General features: G+C 25.5%; 4 protein-coding genes across 4 annotated transcripts; 1 reads left to right on the plus strand and 3 right to left on the minus strand.

The window, feature by feature from the left end:
• Nucleotides 1–814: 814 nt before the first annotated feature.
• On the minus strand, nucleotides 815–4058 carry LOC122532280 (fibroblast growth factor receptor substrate 2). Its single transcript, XM_043660918.1, has 4 exons — nucleotides 3917–4058; nucleotides 3163–3482; nucleotides 2700–3088; nucleotides 815–2584 (listed from the first exon to the last, which is right to left on the minus strand). Exons 2-4 carry the CDS (start codon nucleotides 3469–3471, stop codon nucleotides 1855–1857), a joined length of 1428 nt encoding a protein of 475 aa, XP_043516853.1. The 5' UTR covers nucleotides 3472–3482; nucleotides 3917–4058; the 3' UTR covers nucleotides 815–1854.
• A 518-nt stretch (nucleotides 4059–4576) lies between these two features.
• On the plus strand, nucleotides 4577–6194 carry LOC122532307 (signal peptidase complex subunit 3). The gene is made up of 5 exons (XM_043660982.1): nucleotides 4577–4942; nucleotides 5277–5350; nucleotides 5609–5697; nucleotides 5786–5889; nucleotides 5986–6194. Exons 1-5 carry the CDS (start codon nucleotides 4800–4802, stop codon nucleotides 6113–6115), a joined length of 540 nt encoding a protein of 179 aa, XP_043516917.1. The 5' UTR covers nucleotides 4577–4799; the 3' UTR covers nucleotides 6116–6194.
• A 51-nt stretch (nucleotides 6195–6245) lies between these two features.
• Nucleotides 6246–8958, minus strand: LOC122532299 (zinc finger protein 330 homolog). Its single transcript, XM_043660970.1, has 7 exons — nucleotides 8727–8958; nucleotides 7830–8012; nucleotides 7447–7617; nucleotides 7126–7357; nucleotides 6885–7049; nucleotides 6725–6802; nucleotides 6246–6626 (listed from the first exon to the last, which is right to left on the minus strand). The coding sequence occupies exons 2-7, from the start codon at nucleotides 7947–7949 to the stop codon at nucleotides 6445–6447; spliced, it is 948 nt and encodes a 315-aa protein (XP_043516905.1). The 5' UTR covers nucleotides 7950–8012; nucleotides 8727–8958; the 3' UTR covers nucleotides 6246–6444.
• Nucleotides 8959–10256: 1298 nt separating this feature from the next.
• Nucleotides 10257–13128, minus strand: LOC122532295 (transaldolase). The gene is made up of 6 exons (XM_043660954.1): nucleotides 12941–13128; nucleotides 12018–12141; nucleotides 11141–11380; nucleotides 10931–11056; nucleotides 10733–10869; nucleotides 10257–10626 (listed from the first exon to the last, which is right to left on the minus strand). The coding sequence occupies exons 1-6, from the start codon at nucleotides 13032–13034 to the stop codon at nucleotides 10352–10354; spliced, it is 996 nt and encodes a 331-aa protein (XP_043516889.1). The 5' UTR covers nucleotides 13035–13128; the 3' UTR covers nucleotides 10257–10351.
• Between the last annotated feature and the right edge of the window lie 287 nt (nucleotides 13129–13415).

Below are 13415 nucleotides of genomic sequence, written 5' to 3' on the forward strand. Positions count from 1 at the left end.
AATAATGCATTGTTAAAATTATTTTAAAATCTTTTTCCTTAGTAATAAAATTATATGGAGGGTGGTCCATCTAAAGAAAATCATCTGAATATCTGAATTTTAGTTGTGAAAATATCTTGTATGTAATTTGAATAATATCATATAAATATGCTACAAAAGATATCTTTATCCCAAGATCATTTTTTTCCGAGCTTTTCAAGATTATTAATATTTTGCTTTCATATAAACATATATTCTTTTTTTGCATATTATACTTGGCATTAAAATTCAAAGATATTGACATTAATTTCAAGTGACTTTTAATTCTTAAAATTAATTCAAATTTTTATATCATCACAACTGACGAAGATATTTAGATGTCTACCTTTAGATACTATTTTCTAACTACTCTATAACTTAGTATCCATACACGTCCGTATGCATACAGAGGATGCATTATAAAACAATCCCTATATAATTATAACACTTTCGATGATCTAATGAAAAATTGTACAAAACAAAAATTAGTCAATATTTGGTCAACAATAAACTACAACTTTATAAACTATGCAAATATGTTTTGTGGAATAAAAGATTTTTTGTTATGAAACGTGTTTAAATAGCACTATATTTTTTTTGACTTTATACTATTGTAATCAATATCGAGACGAATACAACAACCAATCCTTGTGATATTGAATTTAGAAATTGTCACCAATCGTTCGTCAATATTTAACATTGTCACGCCACAATAAAAAGAATTAACATTGTCACGCCAAAAAAAAAGAGAATCATATGTATACGAAGCATATATATGATAATATAATAATACAAATAACTAGAAATTAAATTTTATTTAGGATGTACTTGTATCCAGTGATGAAAGCAAATGTTTGAACTAGTTTCTACGTTCTGCAACTAACATGACAAACGATTCAAAATGATTTCTCAATTTGAGGTCATCATAAAGGCCTAATAGTAGCTGATTGTATTCGTCTCGATATCGATAAAATATCGCTACGAAGTCGAAAAAATATAGTGCTATTTGAAAAAATATACGTAATCTTCACCTTTTATTCAACAACATTTTTCGTAATTTACAAAGTATAATTTATTACTGATTAAATATTGACTAACTTGAGTTCTGAATATTTTTTTCATTAGATTATCGGAATGGTACAAAAATCATGGAAACTGTTTCGTGACATATCTTACACACACGTACATATGCAATATGTATATAACTATTATTTATCAAAATCATTCCAAATTATAGCCATTGTTAGATTTTAATTGACTACTTTAAAAGTAGCCATTTAAAATAATATATTCTTTTATCATTATCTTTTTATATTATCATATCATATACTCTTATCTCAGTTAGTCTATTTGAGCCTCATCAATTCCTATGATACAGGAGAATTAGAGCATTTTTGCTTCTAATTTTCCTACAATAGTCAATTTAAAAAATCATTTTACATACAATGTTTTATAAACATATTTGTATATTATATAAAAGATTTTTCCTCTGTATATACCAACAGCACTTTAAAAAAAGACTTACTCCATAAAAATACTGTAATGTCCTTTGTGCACAATGTATATAATTAAATGCTATCAAATGAATAATAAGTTGTAAAACAAATTATGAAATGCGATTTTCTTAATTGTCATATTTTTACGCACTAAAATTTCATTTGTTTAATATTATATAAAACAAGTACACAAAAAGTATACAAATTAATTTAATATTTCTTCTTTGGTTTTGCACTATTCAATATTTGAATTCAATAAAAAAGAAAAGCGTATTTGTGCTTTTTATAAAATGTTACGAATATTCATTATGCAAGTACAGTCAGGAAACAAAAAAAGAGATTATTCACTTATAGATGAACTACGTCTACCAGAGGCTGCTAAATCACTAATTGTGGAATTATGACGTGTTTTCCTTGAACCTTCATTATCATTCACAAGATTTGGATTGACTGAATGAGAAAGAGCGGCTGTTTTATTAAAATCTATTGTAGCATACCCTTTTTGTATTTTATTTGGAGACTCTGGAGGAGATGCGGTAGAATTTGAAGGATCTAATGGTGAGTTCATTGGTACATCTTTTGTATCCAAATCTAATATAGCATAATTTACTTCTCTAACTGGACCACCTGGTGGTGTTGATGGAGGCAAAGGTGATTTCTCTGCTGTAGATACTCCAGAAAATCTTTTTCTTAAATTTTCAATTTCATTTGGCTCTAAATTAGCATAACAATGTCTTGTTGTTTCTTCTACATCAGAATGAATAGATGACAATGGTGAAGGTCGTGATTTAGCACCGAAAGATTCTGGATATTCTTGACCGGAACTTATATTTATGTAAGCATGTCCAGATTCACTGTTTTCATTTTTGTCTTCTTTAAATTTCATTGTTTCAGAAACACTGTGACTTGGAGAAAGTGGATTAATATTAGTATTAATATCTACATTCATGTAAGTTGCTATTGAAAGTGGTGATTTAATTTGAGAAATGACTTCTGAACTTTTGTTTACAGACATTACTTCTAGCGATGCTGAACCATTATCAGAGATAGAATTACTGACTGTACAAGATCTATAAAAACATAAAAAATGAATATTATTAAATAATATAAATAATATAATTAGTAAGTATAGTATAAATATATATAGTATAAATATAATAATAATATAATTATACTTTTAATTACCTTTGTATTGTGCGTCTAAGGCTTTTGTTGTTATTATGTTCCATTTCTAATGATAGAGAAGACAACACTTCTTCATTCATATAAACTGAGGACGGATGTGGTTGAGGAAATGGTGGTGGTGGTGGTGGTAGCACTGGTGGTGATGTGGGAGAACTCGTATTTCCTTGCGATGGTAGGAGACCGGTACTGCTTCCCACACTATCTAGCCTTCCAACTCCATTTTGTTGATTATATGCAAATCTAGGACCCACATGATTGTTAGTTCTATTTAATATGGGATCCAAATAATTAGGCTCAACTGGTATTGTCACTCTTGTTACTATTGGACCAGAATGAGAAGCAACTGGAAGTTCTCTAGATATTGTATCATCTCCGCTATTATTACAAACCTATAATGAATTTTTTAATCGTATGCAAAATATCATGTATATTTCATATTTTATATTATAAAAAATAAACAAACCTGTATATTTGTTTGCACAAGATTAAATAAATGTGCAGCTCTACGACATTTAAAAGCATAAATGCCTGGTCCTGTAGAGCATCTTCTTCCTGATTCAAAACTAAAAATCTCAGCATCGTAGCCATATCGCCTTAAACATCGTAATGGCCACTTAATAGGTTGTTTACCACGTTGGTGAAGTACTATATCAGCTTCTGTGACTTCTAAACGTCCAGGTGTGATTAAATTACCTAAGTCATCTACATTCATCACTTGAAAAACATTTGGATGTAAATCATTAATATCTGTTCGACTATTTACACAACCCATTCTTTTTTATTCTGAAATGAAATTAAAAAAATCACATCATCTTTAATATAAACATCCAACACATAATAAACATTTTAGTCAACGTTGAAATTGGACTTAAAAAATAAATCATAAATCCAAATTAAATTCAATCATGTTCCAAGATTTAGTACAGGACATAAAAATTATAAAAAGAAAAATTATAATATATAATCTAATAAGTAATCATTATACACAGTTAATTACATTTGTCATCAATTTTTAAGAATTCTTTTAGAGACAATTTCATTTAGAGGTGCGTGTTATGTTGATGTAAAAGTAAATTACGATAAAAATAAACAATTTAAAAAACAATTTATGAAATGAATCTTGAAATTCATTCTGAAAGTATACGATTAAATGAAACAAACGGTTTAAAATTAGAATTAAAATCATAAAAATACTTTTATAACATTTAAATATTTACCAAATGCGACATATCCAAACCATTTGGCTCCTTTCTTAAGGTGAATTATTCATTCTCGTTCAAACAATACACAACATCTCGCATAAACATCGTTGTATAGTAATCTGTACTTCCTTGAAGTTGCTGCAGATAAAAGAGTAAACTGTTATAAACTGAAAATATTCGATGAACATGCGTGTGTGCACATATTCACATTTTACAAGAAGCAAGTTAAATCATCAATTAAATATATGTATCACCATATATATATGTATGTACATATACATCTATAAATATTAAATATTGTATATAAACCATTGTTTTAAATATTGATTGTTTCAAATATTATTTATTTGAACATTATACAGATTATTATAAAAATAATAATTCTTTCGATCTTAATAAAATTCATTATTTTCATAACTTCTTCTTAAAAAGCAGATCTTACGAAATCTACATTTTCTACATTAATGCTTCTATTTTTTTTCAGTATTTCTTTTAGAATTAATATGGATTTTAATAAAATCACAATTTAAACAGTAGATAAAAGTTAATGTTAACTAATGTCTCTTTAATAATTTCGCGGTAATATTTTTGTAAATATTGTTAAACGTGTCTATAGAATCGAACCAGTAAATAAATAAATTTACATAATTTGAGTAAATTACCGTAATTCCTGACTGAATGAAATTTACTTTATGTTTGTGAACACAATGAACTACTTGATTTATTTTGGAACGCTTTCGAACCGGTGTTTCGCTGTATTGAAGTGCTGACGTTGAAAATTGAAATCGAGGCGATTGATGATGATTTTGGTTAAAATTTTCTGATGTAAGATTTAATTAGTTGACCTATTATATACGAAATATCTGTATACTTTGATCATTGATATCAAAATATAATAATGCATACTGTTTTTACACGGGCCAATGCTATTCTAGCATATACTTTGAGTGTTTCGGCGTGTTTAACATTTTGTTGTTTTCTTTCTACTGTATTTATTGATTACAGAGCAAATGCAACTTTAAATACTGTAAAAGTAGTCGTGTAAGTATAATGAAATTTATTTTATAAATACTATAAAAATCGGAACTTAATTTCCTAAATGAAATTAATCTGTCACAATTGTTCACAATTGTTCATCACATATTATTTTGCTACCATATTTCACTTTTTTAAATATTAATTATAATATAGAATTTATTTCATGAAAATATAAATTTTTACATAATATTAAAATGTAACATGTTACGTTATGAAAAACAAAATTTTAATATTATTTATGCAGATCAATAATACACGTAAATGTTTTAATTGAAATTATTATTTTTCATTTTCATTAACAGACATACAGTCAATAATTATGAATTTTATTTTACAGAAAAAATGTAGCAGATTATAGTGCTTCAAGAGAAAAAAATGACTTGGGATATTTAACATTTGATTTAAAAACTGATATCCTTTTTTCATTTATTTAATTTTTGACTTAAAAACTGATATTTTATTTATTTATTGTACTTTCTTGAATATATATATATGTCTTATATTAAAAATGTAGAATAATAAATATGCTATATGAAATATAATGCAAATTAATAGGAATATTTATTAAATTTTTGTATGATTTTGTTTATGTTTACATTAATTTTCATGTTTTTATAATAGTATAATTATAAAATATTATATAATTTCTTTACATATATAAGTATATACATCTGACTCCGTTATTTAATTGGAATGTTAAGCAGTTATTTTTATATCTCACAGCAGAATATCAAACAGAGAATAATGATTTTAATCAGGTATGATGTAAATATTATAATATACAATTACTATGTTTAGTTTAATTTAATGTAATAATCATATTATATTAAAATGTCTGCATTCTAGGTAGTGTTATGGGATAAAATAGTACTTCGTGGGGATAAAACAGTATTTAATTTTAAAAACATGAATACAAAATATTATTTTTGGGATGATGGCAATGGTTTAAGGTAATTTTTTCTAATAATTATAAATCGTTTAATTAATAGAAATATATTATTGCTGTAAATTAATCAAATGTTACATATTTAATGTTTATATTTTAGGGGTAATAAGAATGTAACATTAACATTGTCGTGGAATATTATTCCAAATGCTGGACTTTTACCAAGTGTTAATGCCTTTGGCTCTCATACTTTCGCATTTCCATCTGAATATACCTCATTACGTGTATAATGTACATTTTTGTATATGCGATACGTCCATATTCATTGCTTTGTAAAATTTCTATTTACTTTACATAAAATCAATATATGTAACATTTTTGCGTCATTATTTAATTGTTAGGGACTATGAAAATTCTCAATTTTATTCATCTTATACGTATTTCATTATAAAAATAAAATACACAAAATTTGACATAATCTCTTATTTTTCATTTTTCAGGTTATAAAATAGCCCGTTGTAATTAGTAACAAAAACAACAATATAATATATTTATTCTTTCACTTCTGTATTTTTGTGTTACAAAAATTTGATTTTTGCTAAACATTCTTATTAATGCTCTATTTGATGCAATTTTTTTCATTTTCATTCATTAATTCTTCATCTTCCTGCTCTTCTTCATCATCGTCATCGTCATTATCATCATCTTCATCATCATCATCATCTTCATCTTCATCATCTTCATCTTCATCTTCCTGATAAGAAGTATAATTTTCAGAAACATAGTCTTGCGACTGATTTCCTATAAAAAAAAGAATAACATTTATAATACAAAGTATTTTGTACTTTGAATATTACAATAAATTCGAAGATAATAATTAAAATAATTAATATCTTTACCATAATAGTTATATTCATTTTCATCATCAGATTCATACGTTCCACCTTGATTTTGTCTACCAAATTTATGAGTTCTTGCTACAATAAAATAAGAAATATAATTTTAAGAATAATTACTTAAAGATTACAATATTTTAGCCAAACTAAATATATTACTTACTTGACATGCTGAGATCTTTTGTTTGAGATGTTTCAAAACCACATTTAGGACAAGGTATAGGTTTATTCTTTTCATATTTAAATCCTTTTCTTCGAATATGATCTTCACAATAGCATGTTTTGCATCTTAGGCAAGAATATTGTCCTAATCGATTGCATGATTGACCTAACAAAACAATGATTATATAAAAGTAATTGTATGCAAAGAAACAATTATTTCCATTTCTTTTTAACAATCTTACATTTGAAACTTTCTGCTTCTAAAACTTGACATGATGCTTGATGCTCAAATTGATCATCTTCACAGAGAAAACAATTACAAAATGAACATCGGAATATTCTACCACCATGATCCCATACACCTCTTTCACATTCTTGACAAATTGCATCTATTAATGGACATATACAGGCATGAGTTGTGAGGCAACGTCTCCCATGACAAACCCATGCTTCACAATGATCGCATATGGCTCCCTTTAAATATTTATGTTTATTATTTGTACACTTATAATTTATTATATCATATAATATACTTTAATTGTAAATAAGATATATTTACTTACCACCATACCTAAACCAGTAGTAAACACACCAGGATGACGAACAACACAATCTCCTGTTTTCAGCATACATTTTATTTTTCCACAATGAGCACACATTGGTAACCGTTGTAACGTTTGACAAAAATAACAAAAGGCTCTACTTTTCTGTTTTTTGCCACATTTGTCACATTCCTTTATTAAAAATTAAATAAAAATGTGAGATATTGGAATATGATATATTTTGCTTATGAGATATGGTTTATTTTTTAGATATTTTATATTAATTAATACTATTAATAATTCACACATTAATTGACAGATTTATAATATAAAAAATATTTATCTTTATTATGTTTGTAAATCAATTGAATTATGGTACTATTGACTTGTATTATAATACTTGCCATTACTGCATTGCATGGAAATTTGGCTAAATCTAATTGATCTTTGGCAGTTCTAATTTCTTTTTGCCTTAATTTTTGTTTTTCAGCTTTTCGCCTTTGCCCTGTCTTTTTTTTTGGCATTTTAAATAGTTTAATATGACGTTGATACTTGAAAATATATGTAAAATATCTTCAATATGAATACTGAAATAAACATTGTCATATTATCCAATAAGTCAATTGAAATAAATATGTATATTAAGTCAATTGAAATAAGATATGCATATTCATTTTAATTGAATGATTCGACTCTAAATTCTTTCACATACTTATTTTTGTATATTTAGACTATACTTGTATATAATAATTTCATTATTTTTTAATTAAGTTTATAAATTAAATTAAATCATGAATATTACACTGTAATTATATAATTAATTATATGTTATAATTAAAAATATACTATAAATATACCATATTGACAATTTAATTAATATTGACAATATAATTATAGATCAGATCTAATTTTATAAAACTTTATATCATATGTACTGACGTTATTCGAAAGCAAAAATTTTATTGTAGTCTATAATTTAATCCATGTAATCTAAGTGATTGTCAAAATTACATTTAAAGAAAATGCACCGTTGGCTGCACAGTTGGTTAAAATGACCTGCCATGAAGATATAGAAAGCAGTTTATTTAAAAATATCTTACGCGAATTACAACTATTTATGTATTTCGACAAAATTCAAGTCTTATATAAGTACTCGATCATACTCAAATTACAGTTGTTCATATTCATTGAATTTAATCACCATTTAAACTAAACGAGCATGTTTTATCGAAATGGAGAACAAATAAGCGTTTGTCCGTTTAATCTAAATGCTAGTTTTTATATAACAATAGGTATATTACAATGGCTATTCTTGTGAGATATATCAAAACACAATCACAATTTTAATTTTCAAATAAAATCTTGGTCAGTCATCAGCGACTTTCTTTGTCTGCAACTGACGAAGTTACAATGCTAGTAAAATTCTAGTGAAATGTATTCACAAGGTTCAATGTGCACTATCGCTCAGTTCCACTTTTTCCCAATTTTTTAACTAATTGTAAGAAATAAATGATCAATATTCTATTAATCCATTCGAGACGAAAATTTTTTTTTTATAAGACGAGGTCCAAAAGCCAAATTTCTTTTTCGAAGATCTCCACGGCTAGTTCTTTAGTACTAATTGATAACATCAATTCACTGTCATAACACAGCGTTAGGTCTTTTTGATTAGGAATTGTTAACCTGGTGTGTCTTGAAAGGTTTAAACCAAAATACGATTGAATTTTACTTTATTTTTCTATATAAATCTAATTGATCCATCATTTTAGACAAATTTAATATTTACAAGAATTTTTCATGATTCTATCGTAATATTGTTATGTGAAAGACTCCATAAGGCTATATTTTCGGTATCATACAACTATCGAGATATAAGATCATGTGTGTAATTGTTGGTAGTTCTAATGAAGTCTATTGAAGTCGCATCAATATCAAGGGTTATTAACTACTATTAGTAGAAAAATATGTAACCATTTTTACTTCTTAAGATTTGCTTAGTTTAGATTCTTTTTTTGTTTGCAAATGTGATTTATAATAATAATCAAATGTTGCTAACAATAAAACCAAATTGTTTCAATTTCAAAGAAACTTTCAATTTTCACCAGTTAAAATTTCTAACAATTTCATTTCTAATACAGAAAACTACTTAATATGTTGATACACAGTGAACCTCATTTGCACACCAAATAAAGTTTCCGCTTTATGCTTTAATTTTTTCGTTATATATTTTGTATATTTTTAATATGAATAAAGTTATTTTTTTGTTATATAGTGTAGTTTCTGGTTTCAACATTTACTATAATAATAAATAAATTTCAAGTTCTTAAAAAATACACAATTTTACATATTTTATATATTTCCTAAACTTTTCATTGTGTACCATTTCTAATACATGCGGCAGGATAGTTAAACTGCTTCAGCATTCCACGTGTTAAATAATGTTACTGTTTGTATTAATTCATGTGTCTATGCATCACCTTGTATACTGCGCATTCTTGATTTTACATAACCTTCGAAATAATAATTCTAAGAAATGGTAGATTATTAAAATATTGAATAAATATCTATAAGATGAAGCACACCCATCACTTTAAGCACATCCTTTAACATAATAAGAAAACATGAAATTTATGAAAAATAAGGAACTGTTGCTATATATATATATATAATCTTAGTCTACTCTTGTCAGTAATAATTAAGATATGCATAAAATAATTCTTTATGAAGTATATATTTTGCTAATATCCCATTTTTATTTGATGATAAAAATATATTTTCTATGTACATTTATACAATATAGAAATACAAAGAATGGAATGTTATAATTACAATTTATCATTAGGAATAATTATTATGTTTTAGTATTTACGATAGAATATTTGTTACATTTTGATTCGTATGTTTAAGGACAATATTTTACTTATATTTAAGATTGTATTTTTTCGTGAAGTAGTTTTTCCAACTTACGAACATCTGTTGCGAATTTTCGAATACCATCGCTTAATTTATCCGTTGCCATTTGATCTTCGTTAAGAAGCCATCTAAATTCAGCTTCAGTCAAACTGATCTTTTGAAGATTAGATTTCGTTGCTGCTTCTAGTGTAAGTACTTTGCAAACTGGTTCGTAGCTTCTTTCCAATTCTTCTAATAATTTGGGACTTATAGTTAAAAAATCACAACCGGCTAGTTCCTTTATTTCACCTATATGATGCGATCCCCAATAAGAAAATTACATAACATAATTCTCATTATGATCGTCAATTTTAGTAACTATAATTAATTTCAAAATAATTTTAAAAATATTTACCAATATTCCTAAACGATGCACCCATAACAACTGTTTTATATCCAAACTTTTTGTAATAGTTAAAGATTTTAGTTACAGATAAAACGCCTGGATCATCTTTAGAGTCGTATTGTTTTTTATTCATATTTGCCACATACCTAAAAAACCATTTCATTTGTAAAACTTTTTAATGTTCATAAAAAATATCATTGAACTTACCAATCTAAAATTCTACCAACAAATGGTGATATGAGAGTTACACCTGCTTCTGCACATGCAACTGCTTGAGCGAAAGAAAATAGAAGTGTTAAATTACAATGAATTCCATATTTTTCCTCCAACTCTCTATATAAATATATAAAAGTTTTGTTAGTTTGAGTTTAAACTTTTTATTAAACGATTGGTTGATAATAAAAATGTTCAACTTACTTTGCCGCTTGAATACCTTCCCATGTAGAAGCAAGTTTGATTAAAACACGATTTTTATCTACACCAAGTTCTTCATATAAAGCAATTAACCGTTTGGCTTTCTCAACGCTGGCTTCTTTATCGAAGGATAACCTAGCATCTACTTCTGTAGAAACTCTACCTGGTATGATATTTAAGATTTCTTTACCAAAAAGGACACATGTAATGTCTAAAGCTGCTTCAACTTGTTCTTTTAAAGTACTGAAACAAATAAATCGGTTTATAAGTAATTTATTTCTTCTGATTAACAAATTACATAAGCCACAAAATTATCATACTAATTATTACCAGTGTTATCATATCAAATGAATTTTTTTTTTCTTTCATACCTTTTGCTGCATACACATCCTTTTATTTTTCATTTTTATAAATTTTAATATTTTCTCACTTCTAATACTAATTTTCACAGAATTTCCTTTATTTTCATATAGATTTATTTTAATTCCTCTATATTTCTTTATATGTATACTACTTTGTTCATGTATATCATTTATAATTCCTATAATGTCTTAAATTAACTTTTACTATGCTATAAATTCTATATCTACAAATCTATTTATTAAAGTGAAAAATAGTTGTCAATTAAAAATTACAAATAATTTAATATAGTAATCTTTTAAGTTAAAAATATATTTTTTTTATTGTCTTAAACATTTCATGCTTCAATATTAATATTTTAGTAAGATATACTATCAGTAAATTTAATATATATTAAAAATTTATTAAACAATTATGTATCTAAATAATAATAAAATGTTCATTAAAAATATTTATTATAATATTTAATTTTTATTTTGTTCATTTAATATTAAACATGCATAACATGTAATATACTTACGATCCAGACTTTTTTCCATATTGTACAGCTTTATCTATTAAGTGAGCATATTTTTTTTGATTCGCTGCAGCAAGGATCAATGAAGGATTCGTAGTTGCATCTATTGGTTTAAATTGTTCCATAGCTAAAAATAATTTAATAATATAATTAAATGCTTTGATAACAATTTTTTGTTGTAACAATAAAATATTTTATTTTATATAATCAGATAAATTTCATTATAAGATGTTTTACATATTACGTCATCTCTAATATCTACAGGTCAAAGCAATACATATTTGTGTAACATATACCTTGACAAATTACATGATAAGTAAAAATTTTTTCCAGTTGATGAGATATTACTGAAATATTATTAAGAAGAATATTCATAATAGAATTAAAAATAAATCAATAAAATTAGAATTACTTATTTTATTTTGGATTGAATTGAAATAAAATTGAAATTTTTAATTAAGTAACATTATAAATTACAATAGAAAATATTTTAATGATATAACAATTACAATGAAATTATTTAAAAATTTAGAATGAAAAATAATAATTTATTATTTATCCTTTTTTTATTTTTTAATAAGAAAAAACATTATTATGAAACTATTAAAAAAAAAGCAATCGTATGATCGGAAGATTTTGTAATTTCCCCTACTTCTACATGTACAACGTGATTTGAACTTTAAACTGCTGGTTTTCTGGTAAAATAATTTTTGTTTTACTATTATACTTATGCTTGCATACATTTATAATACAAATATACAATAAAAAGATAAAAATATTTTCAAATAATTTACATTTTTTATGTTTAAATGATAAATGAAAAATGCGCCATTGGAATTTTCCTGTACTTTTGATAGTCACCTTCACCTTTGATCATACATGAATTAAGTATAAAATCTTTTATTGAAAATTTTTTATTTGCTTACCTTGAAAATCACCAGTATCGGCGACGATTGTTGTAATTTCTTTTAACTGCGCCAATGAGCTCATCTTGACTTTCTTCGATTGAGACTCGCTCATTCTTATCAATTCTTTTATATACCGATTAGAGACCGAGAATTCTGCTTCTTAGGCTGAGGGGTGATCAGCATTTACAGTATTGTACACGATTGCCAACTTGTATAGAACTGTTTAATTCCCTTTAATATTGCATTACGTAAGTATAATTTTATATTTTTTAGTTGAAATCAACATTATTCAAATATTTAAACGAAATACCTTACAATTTCAATAATACAATATTTGAATTTTGTTTTAGATAAAAAATCATAGATTTTTTTCTATGATCTGATAAATTTCAACGAATTGACAAAACTATAAGTTTTAAATTTAGGAATCCAAAGTTCAAATTATATAGCTAAAGTTAAGCATTTCAAGCGCATGTAATAGGTTAGTATGACG

This window comes from Frieseomelitta varia, unplaced genomic scaffold (assembly GCF_011392965.1).
Source record: "Frieseomelitta varia isolate USP_RPSP 00005682 unplaced genomic scaffold, Fvar_1.2 scaffold_14, whole genome shotgun sequence".
NCBI classification, from domain to species: domain Eukaryota; kingdom Metazoa; phylum Arthropoda; class Insecta; order Hymenoptera; family Apidae; genus Frieseomelitta; species Frieseomelitta varia.

Coding starts and splice junctions, on each gene's coding strand:
- LOC122532280 (XM_043660918.1), bottom strand. CDS start 3,471: ATGGGTTGTGTAAATAGTCGAACAGATATTAATGATTTACATCCAAAT. Junction 3,089..3,162: donor TTGTGCAAACAAATATACAG/GTTTGTTTATTT, acceptor AATTCATTATAG/GTTTGTAATAATAGCGGAGA. Junction 2,585..2,699: donor CTTAGACGCACAATACAAAG/GTAATTAAAAGT, acceptor ATGTTTTTATAG/ATCTTGTACAGTCAGTAATT.
- LOC122532307 (XM_043660982.1), top strand. CDS start 4,800: ATGCATACTGTTTTTACACGGGCCAATGCTATTCTAGCATATACTTTG. Junction 5,351..5,608: donor AACATTTGATTTAAAAACTG/ATATCCTTTTTT, acceptor ATAAGTATATAC/ATCTGACTCCGTTATTTAAT. Junction 5,698..5,785: donor AGAATAATGATTTTAATCAG/GTATGATGTAAA, acceptor TCTGCATTCTAG/GTAGTGTTATGGGATAAAAT.
- LOC122532299 (XM_043660970.1), bottom strand. CDS start 7,949: ATGCCAAAAAAAAAGACAGGGCAAAGGCGAAAAGCTGAAAAACAAAAA. Junction 7,618..7,829: donor TTCCATGCAATGCAGTAATG/GCAAGTATTATA, acceptor TTTTTAATAAAG/GAATGTGACAAATGTGGCAA. Junction 7,358..7,446: donor CTACTGGTTTAGGTATGGTG/GTAAGTAAATAT, acceptor AAATATTTAAAG/GGAGCCATATGCGATCATTG.
- LOC122532295 (XM_043660954.1), bottom strand. CDS start 13,034: ATGAGCGAGTCTCAATCGAAGAAAGTCAAGATGAGCTCATTGGCGCAG. Junction 12,142..12,940: donor CGATACTGGTGATTTTCAAG/GTAAGCAAATAA, acceptor AATTATTTTTAG/CTATGGAACAATTTAAACCA. Junction 10,870..10,930: donor GTTGGTAGAATTTTAGATTG/GTAAGTTCAATG, acceptor ATGGTTTTTTAG/GTATGTGGCAAATATGAATA.